The 22978-nt window shown below is 45.6% G+C and overlaps 1 protein-coding gene across 2 annotated transcripts in view; it reads right to left on the reverse strand.

Annotated features, from left to right (window-relative positions):
* Positions 1–1360: 1360 nt before the first annotated feature.
* The window catches only part of LOC123644827 (zinc finger protein 252-like), a 211739-nt gene continuing 190121 nt past the window's right edge, over positions 1361–22978 (reverse strand). Inside the window, exons 1-5 of one of the 2 annotated variants that reach the window (XM_045561103.1) lie at positions 13601–13672; positions 10678–10752; positions 10192–10318; positions 9075–9182; positions 1361–4077 (exon numbers count right to left, since the gene is read on the reverse strand). In XM_045561103.1, coding sequence (XP_045417059.1) covers positions 1715–4077; positions 9075–9182; positions 10192–10318; positions 10678–10713 — 2634 coding nt within the window. In that variant the 5' untranslated portion in view covers positions 10714–10752; positions 13601–13672 and the 3' untranslated portion in view covers positions 1361–1714. Of the gene's footprint in view, positions 4078–9074; positions 9183–10191; positions 10319–10677; positions 10753–13600; positions 13673–22978 lie in introns of those variants that run through there. The other variant, XM_045561104.1, reaches the window with a different exon arrangement.

Here is a 22978-nt window from a genome sequence, read left to right on the forward strand (position 1 = left end):
ATTCCCTTCTGAGTGTTTGCATATATGGACTCCAGCTTATTAATCAGAGTCCACAGCCACTTTCAGCTACCAGATTTCATTTTCTAGAACTGTCTCATACAGACTGCTTTTGCTGAATTTCTAATATTTATAATCCCATTTCAGCCCATTTTGATCCTAACCTTCATTCCTCCATTAAAAAAGTAGAAGAAAGTTTCTGTAGAAAGGGAGTTCTGAGGGTAATGAAGTGAACACAATGAATGACTTATGGGCAGATATGGCCGGACAAGGGGCAGCAACTGACAACTGTTCCTTGGAAAAGAGCTCCTGTAATATCAATCGTCTCAAGCATATGGTGAGAGAGCCAGAGGACAGACTGAGACCCGAGCTCAACACTGCTCCAGAGAGGGATGACAGACACCTTCAAACCATGTAGACAAGGAGTTACAGACTGAGAAGGAATCTCCACGATTCCAACAGATCGCCCTACTAAAAGCTGCTTATTGCCATGACTCCCCACAAGCAGAAGGATCTGCCCCTCCTACACCAGAGTTGGCCTGATAAGAGGAAATCTGGAGGCTGGTGTGGGCAGCTACTGTTACTAACTTCCTCTTCCTTACAAATTGATGTTAAACAGACTGACCTTGGTTTTAAGAGCAAAATCCAGGCCAGGCGTGGTGGCTCACACCTGTAATCCTAGCACTATGGGAGGCTGAGGTGGGCGGATTGTTTGAGCTCAGGAGTTTGAGACCAGCCTGAGCAAGAGTGAGACGCCATTTCTACTAAAAATAGAAAGAAATTGTATGGACAGCTAAAAATATATATAGAAAAATTAGCCGGGCATGGTGGCACATCCCTGTAGTCCCAGCTACTTGGAAGACTGAGGCAGTAGGATTGCTTGAGCCCAGGAGTCTGAGGTTCCTGTGAGCTAGGCTGATGCCACAGCACTCTAGCCTGAGCAACAGAGTGAGACTCTGTCTCAAAAAAAAAAAAAAAAGATCAAAATCCACAGGTTGGATCCATGCTACCATGTGTCTACTTTATACCCATTATCCTCCCAACTCACAGGGTTTTTTTTTTTTCTAAGTTACCTTTTAGAAAAACACATTTTACATGTGTTATTTGATTTCCTAGCAGGGTCTCAACAGTTTGAATTTACACAAACAAGTCTCACTTTATTCCTTAACAAACTTTTGCTTGCAATCATAAGGTTTCTTTCCTGTGTGGATTATCTGATGTTGAGAAAGAGTGATACTTGCTAAGTTAAAGGTACCACATTCCTCACAATAGAACACAAACATTCTGAAGAGGTCCATACAAATAGGCAAGAAAACCCCAACCTGGATTCACCACACTTGAAAGTGTAAGGATCCCAAGTAATTGTCTTGAAGCTGAAGTAAATGATTAAGAGGAAGGCAAAGAAAAGCAAGTGATCAAATGCAATACCTAACTGCACCTTAAGATCTGGTGCTATAAAACAAATTTAAGTAATTACATTGACACTTCATTTGTTTAAATTAGCCCTGCAGGGGGCCACCCTCTGAATGTGAGGGAAGGAAAGGCTGCCTTGGGATTGCTGCTGTGTACCTCAGCAGCCTGCCTTTAGTTAATGGTTCACTGGGAAACTTAAATCCCCTAAAAGCTGAATCTCTAAAATGAAAATCAAAAAGTGACTGTTTTTTCACCAGTATGACTCTTCTAACATAAAATAGTGAAGAATTTATCAACAAATCAGTCACTCCCCACTGTGAACTGCACAATGTTCAGTGAAGGCTGACTGGGAAGCAGAGAGCTCCCCACACCTACTACATTTATAAGCTTGCTCTCTAACATGAGGTTTATGGACTTTCTCATGACTAGTAAAAATTATTCTTTGATTGAAGGTCTTTCCACATTGGTTACATGTATAACATCTCTCTTCACTGTGAATTCTCTGATGTCGAATAAGGTGAGAGCTTTGTCGGAAGGATTTCCCACATTCAGCACATTCATAGGGTTTCTCTCCAGTGTGAATTCTCTTGTGTTGGATAAGAGACAAGCGTGCACTGAAGGATTTCTCACATTCATTGCACATGTAGGGTTTCTCTCCAGTGTGAATTCTCTGATGCTGAATAAACTGTGAATGCTGACTAAAGGCCTTGCCACACTCACTACATTCATAAGGCTTCTCCCCAGTATGAATTCTGTGATGTTGAATGAGAGAGGAGCGAACATTGAAGGCCTTCCCACAGTCACTACACTCGTAAGGATTCTCTCCAGTGTGAATTCTCCGATGGCGGATAAGGTGAGCACTCTGGCTGAAGGCCTTCCCACAGTCACCACACTCATAGGGCTTCTCACCATTGTGTGTTCTCTCATGCTTAATCAGGGTGGATATCTGTCCAAAAGTTTTCCCACACTCAGTACACTCATAGGGTTTCTCGCCTGTGTGACTCCTCTGGTGCTGAATAAGATGTGAGCCTTGGCTAAAGGCCTTCCTGCATTTGTGACACTCATAGGGTTTCTCTCCATTATGTACTCTCTGATGTTGAACAAGGGAAGAAAGCACACTGAAGGCTTTATCACATTCGTTACATTCATAGGGCTTCTCACCATTGTGTGTTCTCTGATGGTGAATAAGATTAAAACTCTGGCTGAAGGCTTTTCCACACTCATTACATTCATAGGGTTTCTCTCCAGTGTGAATTCGCTGATGCTGAATAAGATGTCCCTTTTGACTGAAGGTTTTCCCACACTCACTACATCCATAAGGCTTCTCACCAGTGTGAATTCTCTGATGTTGGATAAGGGATAGGCGAGCACTGAATGATTTTCCACACTCATTGCAGACATAAGGCTTCTCCCCAGTGTGAATTCTCTTATGTTGAATAACTTGTGAGCGCTGACTGAAGGATTTTCCACACTCATTACACCTATATGGTTTCTCTCCAGTGTGAATTCTCTGATGGACAATAAGGGTTCGGTTCAGGCTAAAGGATTTTCCACATTCATTACACTCATAGGGTTTTTCTCCTGTATGAATCCTCTGATGTTGAATGAGAGATAATTGTGCACTGAAGGCTTTGCCACACTCACTACAGTCATAAGGTTTCTCTCCAGAATGAATTCTCTGATGCTGAACAAGGTGTGACTGCCTGCTAAAGGCTTTCCCACATTCTTCACACTTGTAAGGTTTCTCTCCACTATGAATTCTCTGATGATGAATCAGATTAGAGCTATGACTAAAGGCTTTCCCACACTGATTACATTCATGAGGTTTCTCTCCTGTATGAATTTTTAGATGTTGAATATAGGACGAACGTGTACTAAAGGCTTTCCCACATTCAGTACACTCATAGGGTTTTTCTCCAGTGTGAATTTTACAGTGCTGAATAAAGTATGGGTGAGCACTGAAAATTTTACCACATTTCTCACATGTGTAGGGTTTCTCACCAGTGTGAATTCTCTGATGTTTGCTGAGTACAGAGTGCCGACTGAAAGCTTTTCCACATTCACTACACTCATAGGGCTTTTCAACAATATGAATTCTTTGGTGCTGACAGAGAGCTCTGCTCTGCCTGAAAGTTTTTCCACACTGAGTACACTCAAATGGTTTCTCTGGATTGTTAATCCTCTGATTATCACTAAGAACTGAACTCTGTCTAGCTACTTGCATAAACACATCTGTCTGACAGGCTCTTCTTCCTAAATGGAAACTCTGGAGGTTAATGATGTTCTTATATTGCTGAAACTGTTTGACACATGACACACTCTGGTGGAGACTTGCCTCTCTAGCTACTCTAACATGTCTGGAAGGATTTGAGTCTGTAGAGCAGTTTTCCCCAACAACAATGAACTTCTGACATTTCTCTGCAGTGGGGGTTTTCACATGATTCATGGTTTCTGTTTGGAAATTGCTCTTCTGGGAGGATTTCTTATGTCCTTCTCCTACAGGTTTTCTCCAGCAATCTCCTAATTGTCCCTCAGTTTTACTCATCTCTTCAGGTTCCTTGGAAATATTCCTTACATGTTCTTCTGATTTTGGTCTCTGGTATTCCATTTGTTCAGAAATGTCCTGCTTTGGAGTCAATTCCTTTTTTTCAATTCTAGAATCATAACCTAAAAGAACGAAAAACAATGAGTCACTCATGTTTTACTATGAGAGAAACAATTAGAGCATAAGCAGGAAAATTTAATACAAAACAAATATCTCCTAAGATGATACTGGATATCCAGAATGAAAAAAAACAGAAACAAACAAAAAATGACCTCACTGGGAAGAGGAGAGGAAAGAGTAGAGAAGAAGCTTGCTATCAAAGCAGCAGAAACTGGCATGGGAAGGAAGGAAAGGAAGTAAGAAGGAAGGAAAAAAGCCCAAGGTCAAAGGTTTACAACTGCAAACAGGCCAACCAGGAACAGATGGAGTAGGACAGCAAGGCATGACCTCAGAGAGGTGAGGAGGGTGATCAGGAAGAAGGCAGTGGAGGTTTGGAGTTTGCCATCTTTGCTGTTCATGTCATTGCTGCATACTTTGTAAACAAGGTATATTCTTACGGCTTACACATACAGGTATTCAAATATTTGTCGAAAAATAAACAAATGACAAATGACTCAATGAATGAGCTGTACAACAGAGTAACAGATTATGAGCAAACCTATTTGATCTGGACAACCTGGTTTCAAAGAAGCAAATCAGGAAAAACAGAAAAAAATGAAGCAATCTACTCATTCAAATAGCAGGGGCAGCACAAGGTAAAAAGACCAAAATGCAGTCCCACACCACACATTTCTAGTGAACAAATGCCTAAAAATTTGTGAAAACTGTGATACAACTGAATTCTGGATCCAAATAAAGGAAGTTTATTTTTTAAAAAAAAAAACAAAACAAAAAGAAACCACTGAGTCACATGAATACAGACTGCAACCAAGGTCAGAACAGTAAGAGGGTAGCCCTGTGCTGAGATACCATGAGAGCATGATGGAGTCCCCCTTTTGTCAAGGGCAGTTATTATGAGCTATAACAGAATGCTACTGGGGACTGCACAGCCCGAACAGAAGACTGAGCTGAAAGTGATCACTGCACCAGGTCTAAAATTGCTAAGTAGTCTTAGATTTCAGTGAACTACTCCAAGTACTTTAGAGGGATTGATTTTTACTACTCAATGTATGAAAGGGAAAAAGCAAACTTCACAATTTACTCTGGAAACCCATGAGCAATGTTTTGGATGATAAACATCCTGAATTTCTAGAGTAAAAACTTCTGGGGTATCTGAGGAGTTCAGAGCCCTTAAGATCACAGGACTAAAGTCTAAAAAGGTGACTCTAATCAAGAAGTGTTGTTTCACCAGGTAGGAAACAGAATGAATGTGAACAAAATGAAAAACCACAGGACAGAGTCATCTGTGAGTCAAGAAACATCTCACATTAAAGTTCATATTACCATTTCCCTCAGATACCCAGTGCTCCCCTTGGTTGTCTGTCTGTACTTTTAAATGAGGCAATAAAAAGATGCTTGGGAACTCTGTGTATGAGTGGTACTTGTCAATGAACAGGCATTTGAGTGAGGTGATTATAAGGCCAGAGCACCCCCAAATGCTAAAAACTGGAAGTCTTAGATGCAGGGCTGTTTAGTTTCTTTTGAGGCAATAACCTGGTTTTTGCCAGAGTTAGAAGATGCCCTGTTGTTGGGTATTCTTAATGCAAGGTAGGATGTGGTAGTACCAGCCATTCCTGTTTTTAGACATTTTAGTTGATACCTCAGGTTTCAGGTTAAATTTTTGGTTTTTGGACAATAAACAAAAAACCTTCATAAAGGGTATAATAGTTTTTTATCAGGAGGTATAAAATGTCTGACTGTATCTCTCTCTGTGATGTTAGCAGCCATTAATGATCATTATCTGGATTCACTTTTAAATTTGGGATTGTGAAATATTGATAATGTAATTGTCATTCCTTCATTTTTTAGCTGAAACCTCTATGAAGAGAAGTTAAACTTCTATTCATCAATTGTTTGGTTATCCTGGGGTACAACACATCTATTATAGGCAGAATAAATACTTGATTCTTCTATTTACCAGTTTTCAGAATTCCTAAAATTCCTCAGAATTCCTCAAAGGTGACCAATGAGTAGTGATTTTTTTTTCTGAGTATCAGACCAGCCTTAACAAAGCCTAAGACCACTGTGAAAAGATAAGGTGATTCAATGACAAATTCTCTCTATAGCTTTTTTTTTTTGAGACAGAGTTTCACTCTGTTCCCCGGGCTAGAGTGAGTGCCGTGGCATCAGCCTAGCTCACAGCAACCTCAAACTCCTGGGCTCAAGCAATCCTCCTGCCTCAGCCTCCCGAGTAGCTGCGATTACAGGCATGTGCCACCAGGCCTGCCTAATTTTTTCTATATATATTTTTAGCTGTCCATATAATTTCTTTCTATTTTTAGTAGAGACGGGGTCTCAGTCTTGCTCAGGCTGGTCTCGAACTCCTGAGCTCAAACGATCTGCCCGCCTCGGCCTCCGAGAGTGCTAGGATTACAGGCATGAGCCGCCACGTCCGGCCTCTATAGCTTTTTATCTATAATAATTGACACTCAATCAAATATCAGAAAGCATGTGGAGAAAAAAAAGAAAGGGCAAATGACAAGAAACCAAGACAGAAAATACATGATAAAAACAAACCCAAAAGGGCTGGGTGTGGTGGTTCACACCAGTAATCCTAGCACTTTGGGAGGCCAAGGTGGGAGGATCGCATGAGCCCAAGAGTTTGACACAAGCCAAGAAAACACAGCAAGACCTTGTCTCTTAAGAAAATTAAAAAAAAAAGGCCAGGCGCAGTGGCTCATGCCTGTAATCCTAGAACTCTGGGAGGCTGAGGCAGGAGGATCGCTTGAGCTCAGGAATTCAAGACCAGCCTGAGCAAGAGCGAGACCCCATCTCTACTAAAAAATAGAAAAAATTAGCCATGCAACTAAAAATAGAAAAAAATTAGCTGGGCATGATGGCACACGCCTGCAGTGCCAGCTACTCAGGAGGCTGAGGCAGGAAGATAGCCTGAGTACAGGAGTTTGAGGTTGCTGTGAGCTAGGTGACGCCATGGCACTCTAGCTTGGGAGACAGAGTGCAACTGTCTCAAAAATAAAATAAAATAAAGTAAAATAAAATTCTAAAAAAAAATTAGCGAGGCATAGTGGTGCACACCTGTAGTACCAGCTACTTGGAAGGCTCAGGTAGGAGGATTGCCTGAGCCCAGGAGTTCAAGGCTGCAGTGGGCTATGATTGTGCCACTGCACTCTAGCCTGGGCAACAGAGCAAGACCCTGTCTCTGAAAATAAAACCACAGTGAGACACCACTACACACCTATCAGAATGGATAAAATTAAAAAGACTGACCACACCAAGTGCTGGTGAGAATGTGGAAGAACTGGAACTCTCATATACTACTAGTGGGAATAAAAATAGTACAATTACTTTAGAAAACATTCTGGCAGTTTTTTAAAATGTTAAATCTATACCTACCATGTAATCCAGCCATTCCACTTCTAGGTATTTGCCCAAGAGAAAAGGAAACGTATGGCCACACAAAGATTTGTAGACAAAGGTTCACAGTAGCTTTATTTGTATTAACCAAAAACTGGAAACAACTCAAATGTCCATTAACAGAGAATGGATAAATAAGTTGTAGTATATTCATGTAATACGATTCAGAAATAAAAAGGATTATTGATATACAACATAAATGAATCCCAAAATAATTATGTTGAGTAATAGAAGCAAGACAAAAAAGAATACACTCTCCATTATTCCATTTATATAAAACTGTAGAAAATGTAACCTCTAGTAACAGAAAGCAAGTCAGTAATTGTTTCATAATAGAGGTGGGAGGCAGTGAGAGAGCCGTGAGAAAATTTTGGGGGGTGATGGATATGTTTGCTGTCTTGATTGCAGTGATAGTTTCCCATGTATATACATATGTCAAAATATATTTAAAAAAAAAAATCACAGACTTTAAACACCTGTAACATATTGTATGCTAATTATATCTCAATAAAGCTGTTTCTTTAAAGAAAATAAATAAATAAGAGTACTGGGTCTAGACCAGTCTGTCAGGGATTCAACCCTGCCCTGTCCCTGGGCAGCTGTGTGATCTTGGGCCAGCAACTTAACCTCTCTGTGCCTCAGTCTCCTGAGCACCAACTCTGCAGGGATGGTAGCGGATTGGATAAATTCATTACACCAGCACAGTACCAGGCATGCTCTAAGCACAAATGACCAGCCAATGTTAGCTGCATGGCAGGACTCTGCTCTGCTTACTGTTTATATGACCAGGTCCCTACTACACAGGAAGAAACCCTTTCTAACTCTGTTTGCCCAAGGCCGAAAATCTGCCTGACGTGTTCTGAGTGAATATGAGTAGAAGTGAGAGACTCAGCAGGAGGCGGTCTCTCCAAGTGATGTTCCCAAGTAGCCATTGCAGAGCTGGTCAGCAAGGCCTGAGAAGGAGTGGGTGACATGGATGTGAGAGGACTGGGAGCCAGCTGCCAGGGAAAAACACCTGAGTTCTTTTCTGGGGTTGAAAGAGCATTTGCTAGGGTAAGGAAAACATAAATCCGTTTATGGACAGATAACAAGAGCTAGTAACAGCAAGAAAAGAGGAGAGAAAGAAAATGGAGAAGGGGCTGGGCGCGGTGGCTCACGCCTGTAATCCTAGCACTCTGGGAGGCCAAGGCGGGAGGATGGCTCGAGGTCAGGAGTTCGAGACCAGCCTGAGCAAGAGCGAGACCCCGTCTCTACTAAACATAGAAAGGAATTAGCTGGACAACTAAAAATCTATATACAAAAAATTAGCTGGGCATGGTGGCGCATGTCTGTAGTCCCAGCTACTCGGGAGGCTGAGGCAGAAGGATTGCTTTAGCCCGGGAGTTTGAAGGTGCTGTGAGCTGGGCTGACACCATAGCATTCTAGCCCAGGCAACAGAGCAAGACTCTGTCTCAAAGAAAAGAAAATGGAGAAGGAAAGCAAAGCCCTGGGGGTGACAAGAGATTTGGTCTGGAGCTTACAGAAGGACCCAATGATGCCACAGCACCTGTTGGCAAAAGCAGGACAGAGTGGGGAGCAGACTCACCTTCACTCTTGTGCCTCCAGCTCCCTGCAATTCTTGGCGAATGTGGGGTCCATGGCTCTTCCCCCTGCTCCAGCCTGGAAATGACATCAGGTTTGGAACCCCGAAGTCCTGCTCCAGAAAAAGGAAGGAAAACCTGACAATTTATCCCAGGTCCAGGGCAGGATGGAACTGTGGTCTGGGCCTGCATTCTGGTTGTGACGTCCCCTGCTACCTGGCTTCTAAACCTAGGAGACGGACACAGGCCTCTCCCCACGCTGAAGAAAGGTCAAATCCAGCTCTTCTGGGGGCCACAGACAGGACAGAGTTGGGGCCTGAACACATTACAGTAGCAGACTTATAGTAGGCAGTGTTGATGCCCAGCAGAAGGGCTACAGGGAAGCAGCACATTCTAGTACAAGGCAAGCAGTGCTCTGAAATCAAATGAATTCAAATCCCAGATCTGCCACCAACAGGTTGCATAAACTTAAGAAAGTGACAGTATTTGTCAGCCTCAGGTTCATCTATAAACTGTGTATCCTACCACCAGCCTTCAAGATGCCTGAAGACTGGCCACATGTTGTAGCTCACGCCTGTAATCCTAGCACTCTAGGAGTCCGAGGCAGGAGGATTGCTTGAGGTCAGAAGTTCAAGACCAGCCTCAGCAAGAGTAAGACCCCATCTCTACTAAAAATAGAAAGAAATTAGCCAAACAACTAAAAATAAAAAAAAAAATTAGCCGGGAATGGTGGCGCACGCCTGTAGTCCCAGCTACTCGGGAGGCTGAGGCAGGAGGATCGCTTGAGTCCAGGAGTTTGAGGTTGCTGTGAGCTATGCTGACACCATGGCACTCTAGCCCAGGTGACAGAGCGAGACTCTGTCTCAAAAAAAAAAAAAAAAAACCAACAAGATACCTGAAGATTCATTTGGGGATATGAATGATATTCTCCTTCCAAAGAAATTGGGGAGGGTCTCAGTAGCACCCATCCCACCTCTATGCAGACCAGGCTTGCACCAGACTAGGGTCAAAATGCCCAGTCTTTAACCCAGGAGGTGAGGAGCCTCTAAGCCCCAAACTCAGTCCTCAAGGTTATTCATGGAGCAGGATGCCCAGGAGCTGAGTCCCAGGGAGGGAACTTACCTAATGAGACCAGGTTCCCATAGGTCTCCAGCATCACATCCCTGTACAGGCCCCTCTGAGTGGGCCCCAGATGGCCCCACTCCTCCTGGGAGAGGAACACAGCCACATCTTCAAAGGAAACCAAGACCTGGAATGAAAAGATCTTGCTGCAACTCCAGGGTCAGGCCCATGCTGAACCCTAGGGGAGGAGGTCCTAGGCTCAGGACTAGTAAATTCCTCTGAGTACATGCACCTGTCTTTCCCACTAGAGTGAGCTGGCAGGCACCACACTAGCTTGTCTTGGTGCTCCTGACCCTTTCCTCTACTGTGCCTGGGAAGACACAGTGGGGACCACATTTCAGGAACTTGAACTCAGGGGCTAAGGACATTGGTGCAAATAAGGAGCTGTCTACCCTCGAGGACCAGCCCCTCATAGAGAAAACTGTGGAAAGACTCCCACCAAGAAAGGGCTGAGGCCACAGGGAGAGTCTCCATGGGACCACTCACCTGGAGCCCGCCAGGAAGGAGTTTCCTGACAGCCATCACTAGGTCTCTGAGCTTGTCCCGAGAAGGCGGGCAGTGCTGCAGGGAAAGGGAAAAGTTGCCTCTGAGACTATATCCTCTCCCTAATTCCCCACCCCACCCCTCCAGAGTGAGGCCTCTCTGAAGCCCCCAGTATGACAACATCCCAAGGCTACCACAGTGCACTTGGCCAGGGGAGACAAGAAGATGCATCTCAGGCCCACCTATGAGGTCCTGGGCAGAGGACAAACAGCTGAGGACAACAGACCAGGCTCCTGCGCTAAGGCAGTGCACAAGTGAAATGAATGGGAAAGTTGACACATATATGTGATACAGACACAATGCCTATGTCAGGTGATGACAAAGGATAGATAGAACAGAAGGCTGCCATTGGTGGCAGGCATTTTACACAGGACAGCAAAGGAAGATGCTTCTGACAAAGCAGTACCAAATCAGAGATCTGGATGGGGTGAAGATGGGTACCAGGTGGACCTCAGCGAGGTACACCCCAGGCAGGGGGAGGTACAAGTGCAAAGGTCTTGAGGTACAAGCCCACTTGTGTTCACAGAAGGACAAGGAAGCCAAAGGGGCTGAAGCAGAGTGGGGACAGTGAGAGAGGAGGATAGGTACCTTCTAGGAAAATCTGGAGAGAGTGGTATGACCTGAACTGTGGCCTCTCCAGCCACTGCTTTGAGAACAGACTGGGGGCAGCAGGGGAGAGGACCGGGGGGAGGGAAGAGAAACAGGAAAAACAGGTGGAAGCTTCTAGGAATAATCTAGCTAGGATGACAGTGCCTTAGACCAGACTGGTGGTGACAGAGATGAAAAGAAGTTGGCCGGGCGCGGTGGCTCACGCCTGTAATCCTAGCACTCTGGGAGGCCGAGGCGGGTGGATCGCTCAAGGTCAGGAGTTCGAGACCAGCCTGAGCGAGACCCCGTCTCTACTAAAAATAGAAATAAACTATCTGGACAACTAAAAATATATATAGAAAAAATTAGCCGGGCATGGTGGCACATGCCTGTAGTCCCAGCTACTCGGGAGGCTGAGGCAGTAGGATCGCTTAAGCCCAGGAGTTTGAGGTTGCTGTGAGCGAGGCTGACGCCACGGCACTCACTCTAGCCTGGGCAACAAAGTGACACTCTGTCTCAAAAAAAAAAAAAAAAAAAAAAAAAAAGAAGTGATCAGAGTTTGGATGCATTTCAAAGTCAACAGGATTTGCCGATGAATTACATACACGATGAGACACCAAGATTTTTGGCCTGAGCAACTGAAATGATGAAATTTCTATTTACTCAGATGAGTAAGACTGCAGGAGGGTCTGAAGGGTAAAATTTTAAAGTTGTTTTGTACACGTTATGTTTAAGATACCTATTAGACTTACAAGTGGAGAATCAGGGCATTTGGATATACAAGTCCAAAATTCAGGAGAGAAGCTGAGACTGGCTAGGTATCCGCTGTGAACTGTCAGTGTACGGATGACATTTAAAAAGACTGATCTGGTTTTATTTCCGTGCTGACAAGTGACATGAGGTGTCACTCCCAGAAAAATCTTCCCAACTGGCCTCTACATACACAGCCAGTCACCTCCCCACAGCACCCTCCATGAAAACAGACCCCTTAGTTTAGCCAAGGAACAAATGTGTCCTTTTCCCCTGGCCCTAGGTGACTGCAAGGCCCAATTCTGGTCAATAAGATGTTAAAGGAAGTTTGCCAAGAGCCTTCTAGGAAGGACTTTTCCTCACTCATGACAAAAAGGAAAACAAGAAGAAACACCTCGGTCTGGAGCGAACAGGAAGGAAAGCCAAGAGAACCTTGAAGACATATTCTAGGGCCCTGATGTCCCATCTTCATCACTTAAGCCTCTGTTGGATGGACATTCTCTGACTGGCAGCTGACCTCAAGCCTACTGAGGCACAGTCCACCAGAATCATCACTCCAGCATCTTCACAGACTCTCCAGCTGGACACACCTGGGTCTAAGGAAGCCTCCCAGTTCTCAAACAGGGCTTTCCTTTGACTGGCCCCCTCCTGCTCACACCCTTTGTGTATCACAAGTGGTCCTTCTTAATGTACTCTGCCTTTCCACCCAGACTCATTTGGGGGGCATGTAACACCGCTGCTAGGAGTGTAGGCTCTGAACATCCAAGATTGCGTTCCAATCTTGAATACACCACCTAGTAATGCAGAAGTCTCAGGTACGTGACTTGAGTTGCTCCACATACCATAAAAGGCGACCAACATTACCCCTTAAGTGACTATTTTGAGAAATAAGTAAGAAAGTAGAAAGTACTGAGTAGAAAGTACTCAGCATAGTGCTTGCAAACCGAAAACAAAAAAGACTAACTCTTAATTATTATCAATAAGTCAATGTTTATTGAGTGCCTACTGAACGAATGCTGGGCTTGTTCTAGGGGATGTGTTAGATGTCATCCTGCCTTTTCCCTTCCCTCTGCTCCTCCTGCCGCAACCGAGACCCCTTCACTGCACAGCTCTACCCTTTCACTCAATCTATTCCTGCTAAGTGAAATGTATTTTTCTCTCTCCTGGGGAAAAAAAGCACAATTTGGCTCATCCTCCTGACGATCTCCAAACTCCTTTCCTCTGTAAGACCATTTTATCCATCCGGCTGCCCTGTCTCAGTGTTCCCCGGGAGCGTGGACCACCATGAGAGCGCGGGGACCTGCACGCCTCACCGTCTCCGCACGGGCCTCACATTGCCCGCGCCCTGCCCGTCCCTCAACCAACACAAAGTGGCGCTCGACGCTCCAATGCCGCCGTCGGCGCGTCCTCCCCGGTTCACCGAGGCTGCGGAGCACGTCCTTTGGCCCCTCCGAGCCCCGGCACCATCCCCGCCCGCCCCAGCGCCGCTCCGGCACCTCCGTGCCAGGCGCCCCGGCCCAGGACTCACTCTGCTGGGCCACGGACGCGATGGAGAGAGAGCGCCAGTGCCCGAACGGCGGAGAGCCAAACCCACCCGACCGGAAACGGCTGGTCTGCAATTCCGCCCTGCCCTTCAGCGCACCAGCCAATCGAATCCCAGGGTTCTGTAGGTCTGCTCTAGGCAGCTTGGAGTACTCTATGTTCTGGCGGCTCAGCTCTTTGGTGCCTATATCAGCTCTCCGGCTGGACCCGCGGGCGAGAGAACGCAGACGTTCCGCAGAGAGAATGTGGCAGGGGAAGGGGAGAGTGGACTCTCCCGGGCCCGGGGCTCCCCTCTGAGGCTCTGGACCTCGCCCTTCCTGTCCTAGGACGTATCGCCGCCCAATATCCTCTCTCGGGCGCCTTTTCCTCCAGCTCCGAGTAGTAATGAAGCTAAGAATTCAGCTCGCGTCTGTGTGCGTGGCACTCATCGTATCCTCACGTATTAAGCTTCTCATGTATTAAATCACTTAACTTACTGAAGGAACCCCCACGAGAGGGCTTCTGTCCTCACTATAAATCAGGAAAAACGAGACACAGAGAAGTTCAATACCTACTCTGGTGGAGCTGGAGTTCGAAAACTAACCACCTGCTGCTGAGATGCATTTGCAGGAAGGCAGGGCAGTGTCGGATAGGCCAGGGGTGTGATGAGATGAGGAGAAGTCAGATGAGACTCAGGCATGTGTAAAAGAATATCAAAAATCTCAGGGGCAGTGCCCCCAACTCGTTATGCAAAGGAAAAGGTAAAGGCTTAAGGCACCGTGAAGAACAGGCCCCACAGATCATTCATTAAGGAAATTCCTTGCTGACCTCCCATAACCAAGGACATGCAGACTGTAATTATGTATAACACCGAAAACCAAAGCCTGTTGTGATACACACTAATAATGAATTACTAGTTTATCGTTACAGAACTGGAGACAAGACAAAATCAGAGATTCTTTCAGCTACCCAGGGACATCTACATAATTGATTCTTCCTTCACTCCCTTTTTCTAACATTCCCCTTATTTTATGTAAAATGCAAATTCCCTGGGCCTCACAAGAATGTAACCTTTGCTTCATCAGCGCCCCCTACCCTTTTCCTTTCTCTCTGTATGCCTTTAAATGCTGAAATTCTCAAATTCCCCTTCAGAAAAACAGCCACAGGTCTGCCTGTGGTTTGTATTTCCCCTGTGCGTCCTCAATTTGGCTTAATAAACCTCCATTGATTGAGATTTTTGCCTCAGTCACTTATTTGGGTCAACATCGGTAAGGAATGTGGGCCAGGTGAAGGCTGGCCCACTGAGAGAATGGTAGGATTAGGAGACAAGTCAAACAAGAAACAGAGGGAGGGAGGACCCACAGCAAGAATGGAAAGGAAACCAGGTAGCTTGTCTTCAGCTGGACAGTGGTGTTAATTTAAAGAAAAAAGAAAAAAACCTGAGGTTTATATTTTTTAAAAAATGAAAGCTTTATTTCTTGTGAAGGGGTCTTAACCTGCAGCAGTCATTATGACAAGCAGGGAAACGCTACTTTGTTCACAAGCCAGGAGCATATGTTTCTAGGGGGTGGCAAAAAGGAACAGGATTTTATACTGAGTGGTGTTACAGCTCAACTGAGTCCCTTGCCCACCAGCCAGTGAAGGCCAATATAATGAGACAGCAGGGGTTGCAGCAGAAAAAATTTTATTTTGCAAGGCACCAAGCAAGGAGATGGGAGTAATTTCTCAAATCCATATCCTCCAGAATTTGGGGGCTAAGACATGGAAAGGTGGTTTGACAAACAAAGAGCTGGGCAATTGGGTCTGCTGATTGGCGGGAGATGAACTCGTAGGGTTGGAATGCAGAAATTATCTTCTTAGTTGGGAGGTTTCCTGGGTAGGGGATTGCAGGGCTGTTAGATCTCTTCCCACACCTGTCCATGGGTCTGGTTGGCGTCAGTAGGTCCCCAGAATACAGAGTCTGTAAAACACCTCAAAAACCAGTCTTAAGATTTACAACAGCAATGTTATCCATAGAATCACAAGTATTGGGATTTACAACTGCAGTGTTTTCTATACAAGTAGTGGGGGTGATACCGGCAAGTGATTGTCCTCAGTCCTTGTATTTGGACACAAAGAATGGAAACCAAACACCAAAGCAGCAAAGGAAAGTGAAAGAACTTTATTTAGCAAGTATACCTCCAGATTTGAAGGCAAGTATCAAGAAAGATTAGCAAGCAATATTACGCTCCAGAAGGGGGCAGGAGTGGGCACGTGTCCAAGCAGACAGTAGCACTGGGGTCTCTTCGGGTCTTTTTCTTGCTTCTGACTTCCTCATTCTTGTGCTGCTGTCCCACTGGCCAATGAAAATTTTGTCTCCTCCTATCCATCAGGCGGGGGAGTTTTTACTTTATTTGTTCAGACCCATATGTGTCATGGCTCCCAAAACCCACTGGGGGGCAATCTGCAATGCTAATTTATGATAATGATGGTATCATAAGGTCAGAGTCACTTGAGGACACTGCTGTCCTCTATCTGTGCAGGTGCCTCCTGTACCTTGAGTAGGGGAACAACTCTTAGCAACAGAAGTTTTCTAACCATATTAAATAATCAATTTAGACATATCAAGAGTATAGTATTAAGTTATATTGGAGGAAAACGTTTTTTAAAAAACCTTTAAGATAAAACATTCTAGTATCAGGCCACACATAACACCAGAAGGGAAAAAATAGTACAAGAGCCAATGAAAAGTTGAAGGTGAGAGTTACCATCCCAGCTTTTTAAGGGGAGAAAAAGCTGAAATCAGTAAGACATGGAAGAAGTTGAACTTTTAAGGTATGAGTTTGAAAATTATTTTTTAATTAAAAAAGAAACAGGTTATAGAAATAAAATTAATATGTAATTTCATTAAGAGCAAATTAATATTTTAAGAAAATTTTCTTGTTTTTATCCAAAAATTTCCCTTTTAATTATAGCCAACTTGGGCCAGGCACAGTGGCTCAGGCTGTAATTCTAGAACTTTGGGAGGCTGAGGTGGGAGGATCACTTGAGCCCAAGAATTCAAGACCAGCCTGAGCAAGAGTGAGACCCCCTCTCTACAAAAAAACAGAAAAATTAGCTGGACGTGGTGGCATGTGCCTGCAGTTCCAGCTACTTGGGAGGCTGAGGCAGGAGGATCACTGGAGCCCAGGAGTTTGAGGTTGCTGTGAGCTGTGATGAAGCCACTGCACTCCAGCTTGGGAAACAGAGTGAGACCCTAGCTCTCTGACTTTCAAACCTGCACCCCAACTGCCTACAAATATACCCACTTAGATGTTTCAAAGTCATCTCCAAACCAACATGTCAAAAAGTTGATCCATGATCTTCCTGTGCAACCCTGCTCTCCTCCAGTGCCCCGATACCACATCCCAGACATCCTTTTCTGGAAACTAGAAACCTACAAATCTGCAACCTTCCCTCTCCATCACCCTGATCTCCAGTCCATTATGAAATCCTGAGCAAGGGGAACGTGGAAGGACAAAACTTATCCCTGAGTGTGCCCCCTGGACTACAGACTCTGTGAGAGCAGGGGCCACATTCGTCTTCAAGGCCAAGTCTACAATAAATACTTGTGAAAGTGATGAGTAAACAGCTTGTTCATGTGGCGGGACTGGGCTGAGCACCCCTCTCTTCCAATGAGTGCATCATAGAAGTTGCCAGAATAGAAGGTGGCAGGGGAGGGGACAAGAGTACGGACAGTGGGATTAGGCCTAGTGACTCATGGGGCGCCATGAAAGAGACAGATAGAAGCAGCCTGGAGCGACAGCCGGCATCACGTCTCAGTAAGGGGGACTGTGCCCTGGCAGGCAGCAGTCAGATCTCCATGTGGAGTGACCCTACACCGAGCCTGGACTACATGGTCTGCTGTGGTCAAAAGGTGGCTGGGGAAAGACATGACCAGAAAGTTGTAGGTCATTCCATAACCTGGGCTTGGGGTCATGGGTCAGAGAACAAGAGTTATCTTCCAAAGCTTAGGAATAGTCATGAGTCAGACCTTGGACAGGGGTGACCAGTACCAAGCTGGGCAGTGTGACAACCAAAAGGCACTTCCTGTTGGCTTGCTGAGGGGTCTTCACCTTGGGGCTGGGTGGGGGGATGCCAGCAACTCCTGGGATCTCTTCACAGCCACTGCTATCCCCTTGGAGAGTCCCAATGCTGCCCAGACCTGGGAACAGCGGGGCACAAAGCGGGTAAGGATGGGCAGTGGACAGCAAGAACCAGGCACAGGACACAGCTGGGAGGGTCTCTACCTCCCCTGGGGTTCCAGGGCTGGAAGCAGGGCTGGTCTCAGCCTCTGCATGGATTTCTCCCTCTGGGTTTCCTCAGGGTAAGAACCTTATCAGTGCAGAAGGTCCTGCCCAGGCCCTGGCCAACCCTGGGCAGATGAGCTCACTCAGAATCGGGGACTGGTTGCCAGGATGGTGTGGCTCCTACTCACTGGTACTAGTTAAAATGGAACAGCAAGTTAAACGTGAGGTTACATATCCAAATGTGCAACAGAGCCACGTCAGGGTTGAAACTAGAGACGAAAAGGCCTAAGATGTGTTCCTAGGAAACAAGTTTCAACATAACGTTGAAAAGCATAAATGGAAAGAATCCTCAGTGGGGAAACTGACTGATGATGAATTCTGCTAAGGATGTGACTCTCCTGGCATTGGATCCTCATGGTCAGGCCTTCTCTGGAACTCTGTAGGACTTAACTGTGGGCTGGTCATGCCGTCCCAGGCCCCCACTCTGCTCTTTCCCTGGCAGCCCACCCACATCAGGACCTACACGGAGCCAGCAGCATGCTGGACACTAGCCTCTTTCTGACCTTCTGAACCCAGGCTATGACTCCTTCACCCTGGCAGATGCTTCAGCCAGGCACCCAGGGGACATTGCCCCAGACCCTGCCCTCCTCCCCACATCCAGTCAGTCCAGGTGCTCTACTCCCAAAGCTCTTTCCAGCATCCATTGCTCCCTCTTCCACTCCTAGTGCCCCTGCCTGAGTGCAGGCTCCTCTCGGTTCTCATCTACATTTTAAAAATCTGTCCATGTGTATTCATTCACTTCTACCAACATATATTTTTAAAATTTTGAAATAGTTTCAAGCTGAGACAAGAGCAGAGGAGGTATGGAACGGGCCGTGTAAGCAAATGGGATACTGAGTAAGAAAACTCACTGCAAGATGAGGGTTGCCATAAGTATCATAGAATGTTAGCGTAAGCAAAGTGAGAAAAACATGAGCAGAGAAAATATGAAAATAAGCAATGTAAACGAATGGGACGCTGAGTAAGAGAACGTACTGTAACCATAACAAGGGTAACCACAACTATCACAAGAAACAGCAGAAACAACACAGGGCACATTAAACATTACAGTACCCGCCATGGGCTTTGGACACCACAACACATCCCAGCCTAACCATATAAGGTCAAAAACTGGCCCCACCCAACAGCAGGGAGACAACATCCCCATTGTTCAAGAAAAAAGAAAAGAAGCGACGTCATGAAGGAGGAGAGGCCAGCCAAGAGAAAAAGGGAGGACGCAGAGACCCCAGTGCCACTGTCCGCTGGGGCGTGTGCCGCTCCTACCCGACTGTGGAGTGTCTATGTTTCCTGATCTTTCCTGGCAGTCCGCCTCCATGTCTGGAGGTGCACTTGCTTAATAAACTTTGCTGCTTGCTGCTTCAAAACTGTCTCTTACTTTCATCCTTCCATTGTGGGAAGACAAGAACCAAGGAGTTCATCAGCCAATAACACATTTGGTGCTGTGACTCAGATCTCAAGACTTAAGGTATGGTTTCCCTTTGATTTTCTGCTCTCACCTTGACTTTGTTTCCTGTAACATTTGCTGCTATTGGAGCATATGTTTTTGCCCTTGTCCAGAGAGTCCTTGTTGTTCCTGCATGGAGAAGGCCCAGCCTTCTGGCATAAGCGATGCCATGCAGGACCCTGGGATTCCGGATTTGTGCTTTGTCTCCTACTTAGTAATAACGCTTGTGAATGCTAGGTGAATATCACCCCTGGGAGAGGTATCCGGGAACATCCATGGTTCTTCTGGGTAGTACGGGTTGAGACTCTGCAGAGGGTCGAAGAGGAAGTCTGGAGGGGTTTGGGACAACCACCTGCCCTGCTACTTGTAAGCGTCATGGTCCTGTTAAAGGAGGCACTGCAAGAGGAGAGGCTAAACCAACACCAGACCATAAATCTGGCAGAAGCCCGTACAGAACATGGGCACATGGGGACTGAGGGGGTAATTCTGGAAATCACCCATGAAGCAGGGAAAAGGGGAGGCCGTGGTAAGGCATGCTAGCCCACGTTTCAGGTTGGCCCACGATGGGCCAGGGTCCATGACAGGCCAAGGTAGTGCCTGTGTGAGGAGGGACACCTCCTCCCAGGGCATCAGGACAGATAGGGGGATGCCAACAATCCTGTGCCCTTTTCTCAAAAGGGGAATCAAGCAACTCAGCACTCCCAGGCATCACCTCTTGGGTGTAGTCTCCAACATTACTCAGTCCCTGCAAAACAAACAGCTACCCTTTCCCATAACATTGTCTGCCACAGACTAGGGAAATGGTCTGAGGTGCCTCACGTACAGGCCTTCATGGCACTAAGGGACAACAGGGATTTGGGTAAGAATTATACATTAGACCCAGTGTATACAGGAAGCTCAGTGTATAAAGAAAGGGATAATGAAGTGCATAGTTAAGCCAGTGGCCTATACAGTAAGGGGAACAACCCAGGAGGCCACAGAACACCTACCCTGTTCTCTTCCATGAATGGCTGGTAGACAGAGTCAGGAAGTTTATGAACATGGACCCTTAGTCCCCAGAAGGGCAGGTATTCCTGGGAACACATTTCATTAACCAGCCAGCCCCTCTACAGGAGCCTGACATTGAAGGAAGCTTCAGAAATTGGCTATGGGACTCCAACCCCAACCATTCAGCTCACAGAGAAGGCAAATGAGATGTTTAACAACCAGGAACATGAGAGAGAGGAAAGAGCATGAAAGAGAGAAACACAGAGACAGGAAACAGGCCCAACAGATTTTGGCCATGGCCCCAGCTTTCCAGCCCCCTCCAGGTTGCCCAAAGGGAAAACCCACTGGAGCAGGTCACCATTGTGGAGAGATGGGACATTAGAAGGCCAAGTATCCCAACTCGACTGGCAAAGAAACTCCACAAAGGACCCCAGAACACCTTGCCCAGCCTGTGGAGAGCTTGGACACTGGAAGAAGGACTGTCCCCAGGCCTGAAGGGGACCGGGATCAGAGCTCTCCCCTCTGATGTCCTTGGACTGAAGGGGCCCTCTGCTTTGGCTGGCCTCCCCAAGGACAATCAACATCAGGGGGCTGGAGCCTGAGGCAACCCTGGACATGGCAGGTAAGATTGTCAGTTTTCTTGTGGACACAAGGGTCACCTACTCTGTGTTGACCTCTCTCTCCCATTTTCTGTTGGGTTATTGGAACGACAGGTGAGACCAAACAAAAACCTTTTATACCTCCACTGTGCTGTTTGTGGGGTGACCTTCTTTTCACCCATCAGTTTTTGGTAATGCCTGAATGCCCTACTCTCTTACTGGATGGGATCTCCTTTCAAAATGGGGTGGAAAGATCTGTCTAGGTGGCCAAACCTCCTTCCCTATCCTAGTTCTCAAGGAGAGAAAGTTGGAACAACAATTAGATCTTCAGTTTCTTCAACTAGTTGATCCTGTGGTATGGGCTGGGGAAGTCCCAGGACAAGCCAAAAATGCTCAGCCTGTTAAGATTCAACTTAAAGACACTATAAATAATTTTGTCTAATTCAAAAGTTATTTATAAGCTGATTCAAAATAGAGAATTAAAGCAAGAAAGAGCCAGTAAGTAGGAGAGAGAGATGTGAAAAAAGTTAAGATTATGAAGATGTATTTTTGATAAAGTAAAAAGAGAATAATTTTGCATGAGAAAAGATCTTATATAGTAAATTTTTGTCCTAAAACAATCTGACTGGTTATTTAAGAAAGGAAAATTTAGTACAAAACATCATAAAGTCCAAAAATGTTGTAGACGGTCTGTGTAGGTTGTGATAAGGTTTGTGAAAGAGAATTTAGAAAGAAAATTTGTATGTGATCAAGTTGGCTATAACTGGAAAGAAATTTTTAGTTAAAACAACAAGGAAAAAGTCCCAGCTAATCATTTGTCCCCATTGTGAGAAGGTCCCCTATAATATAATAAGCCCCTAAATGCTTTAGATTTAACCACACAGCATGTACGAATACAGGCCCCAACCTTGACTCTTCTGACAGGCAGCAAGGATTATGGGACCCAGACCCAATTTTGTCCCCATCTAGCAGGAAGTAGTTACAGACAAGGAATCAATGCCCATAACCCCTGAAAGAATTCAGGGGCCCAAATCCTTGAGGGGGGAATGTTAGCGTGGTAGGAAATGAGACATGAGCAAAGGAGGTACAGAACAGGCTGTGTAAATAAATGGGATGCTGAGTAAGAAAAGGATAAGGGTGGATGCAGAGACCCCAGTGCCACTATCCGCTGGGGCACGTGCTGCTCCTATCCGCCTCTGGAGCGTACTATCGTGTGCTAATCTTTCCTGGCAGTCCGTGTCAACGTCTGAAGGTACACTTGCTTAATAAACTTTGCTGCTTTGCTGCTTCCAAACTGTCTCTTGCTTTCATCCTTCAATTGCGAGAAGACAGGAACTGAGGAGTTCAACAGCTGGTAACACTAAGAAGCACATGCAGGGGTAAAGGTGCATCATGTCTGCAACTTAGTCTTAGGGGAAAATGTCTGTATATCTCTAGAAAGGGAGGAAGAGAAGAAAACGATAAGGCAAATATGGCAAAATGTTAACCGAGGAATCTGACTGAAGAGGGATGGATGTTCTCTGTGGTATTATTACTACTTTTCTGTGTGAAATTATTTCCGAATCAAAAAAAAATTACAAAGATGTAGATTATAGCATAGCAGACATCTGTCATTTACGATGATTCAAAATCTCTTAAAACCTCCTCCACATTTTGGAAACTCTCTACAAGCTTTATCCAACACAGAAGCCACAATCTACACTTCCAGGCCCCCCTTGCTGTACTGGAGAACAAGAGTTGGTTCTGATGCTCAGCTGTATCTGCAGAAGACACTCAGTCAAAACAAAGTTAATCAACAACTGCCTGCTGGCCTGGGTCACAGCAGAGCAGTAGGATTCCCAAGTGCACAGTAGCTGCCTTGGCAGGGCAGATCCACAGAATGGTTCTGGAATCTTTCCTGGAAGCTTGGCCCCCAGCCTATTTCTTCAGTTGTGGAGATTCTGTGAGATACTTATTTTCTGTTAATAATACCTAACACAGGTTGCCAAGGACTAGGCACAATTTAAAGTACTTTGCACACAGCAGCT

Source organism: Lemur catta, chromosome 9, assembly GCF_020740605.2.
Source record: "Lemur catta isolate mLemCat1 chromosome 9, mLemCat1.pri, whole genome shotgun sequence".
In the NCBI taxonomy this organism is placed as follows: Eukaryota; Metazoa; Chordata; class Mammalia; order Primates; family Lemuridae; genus Lemur; species Lemur catta.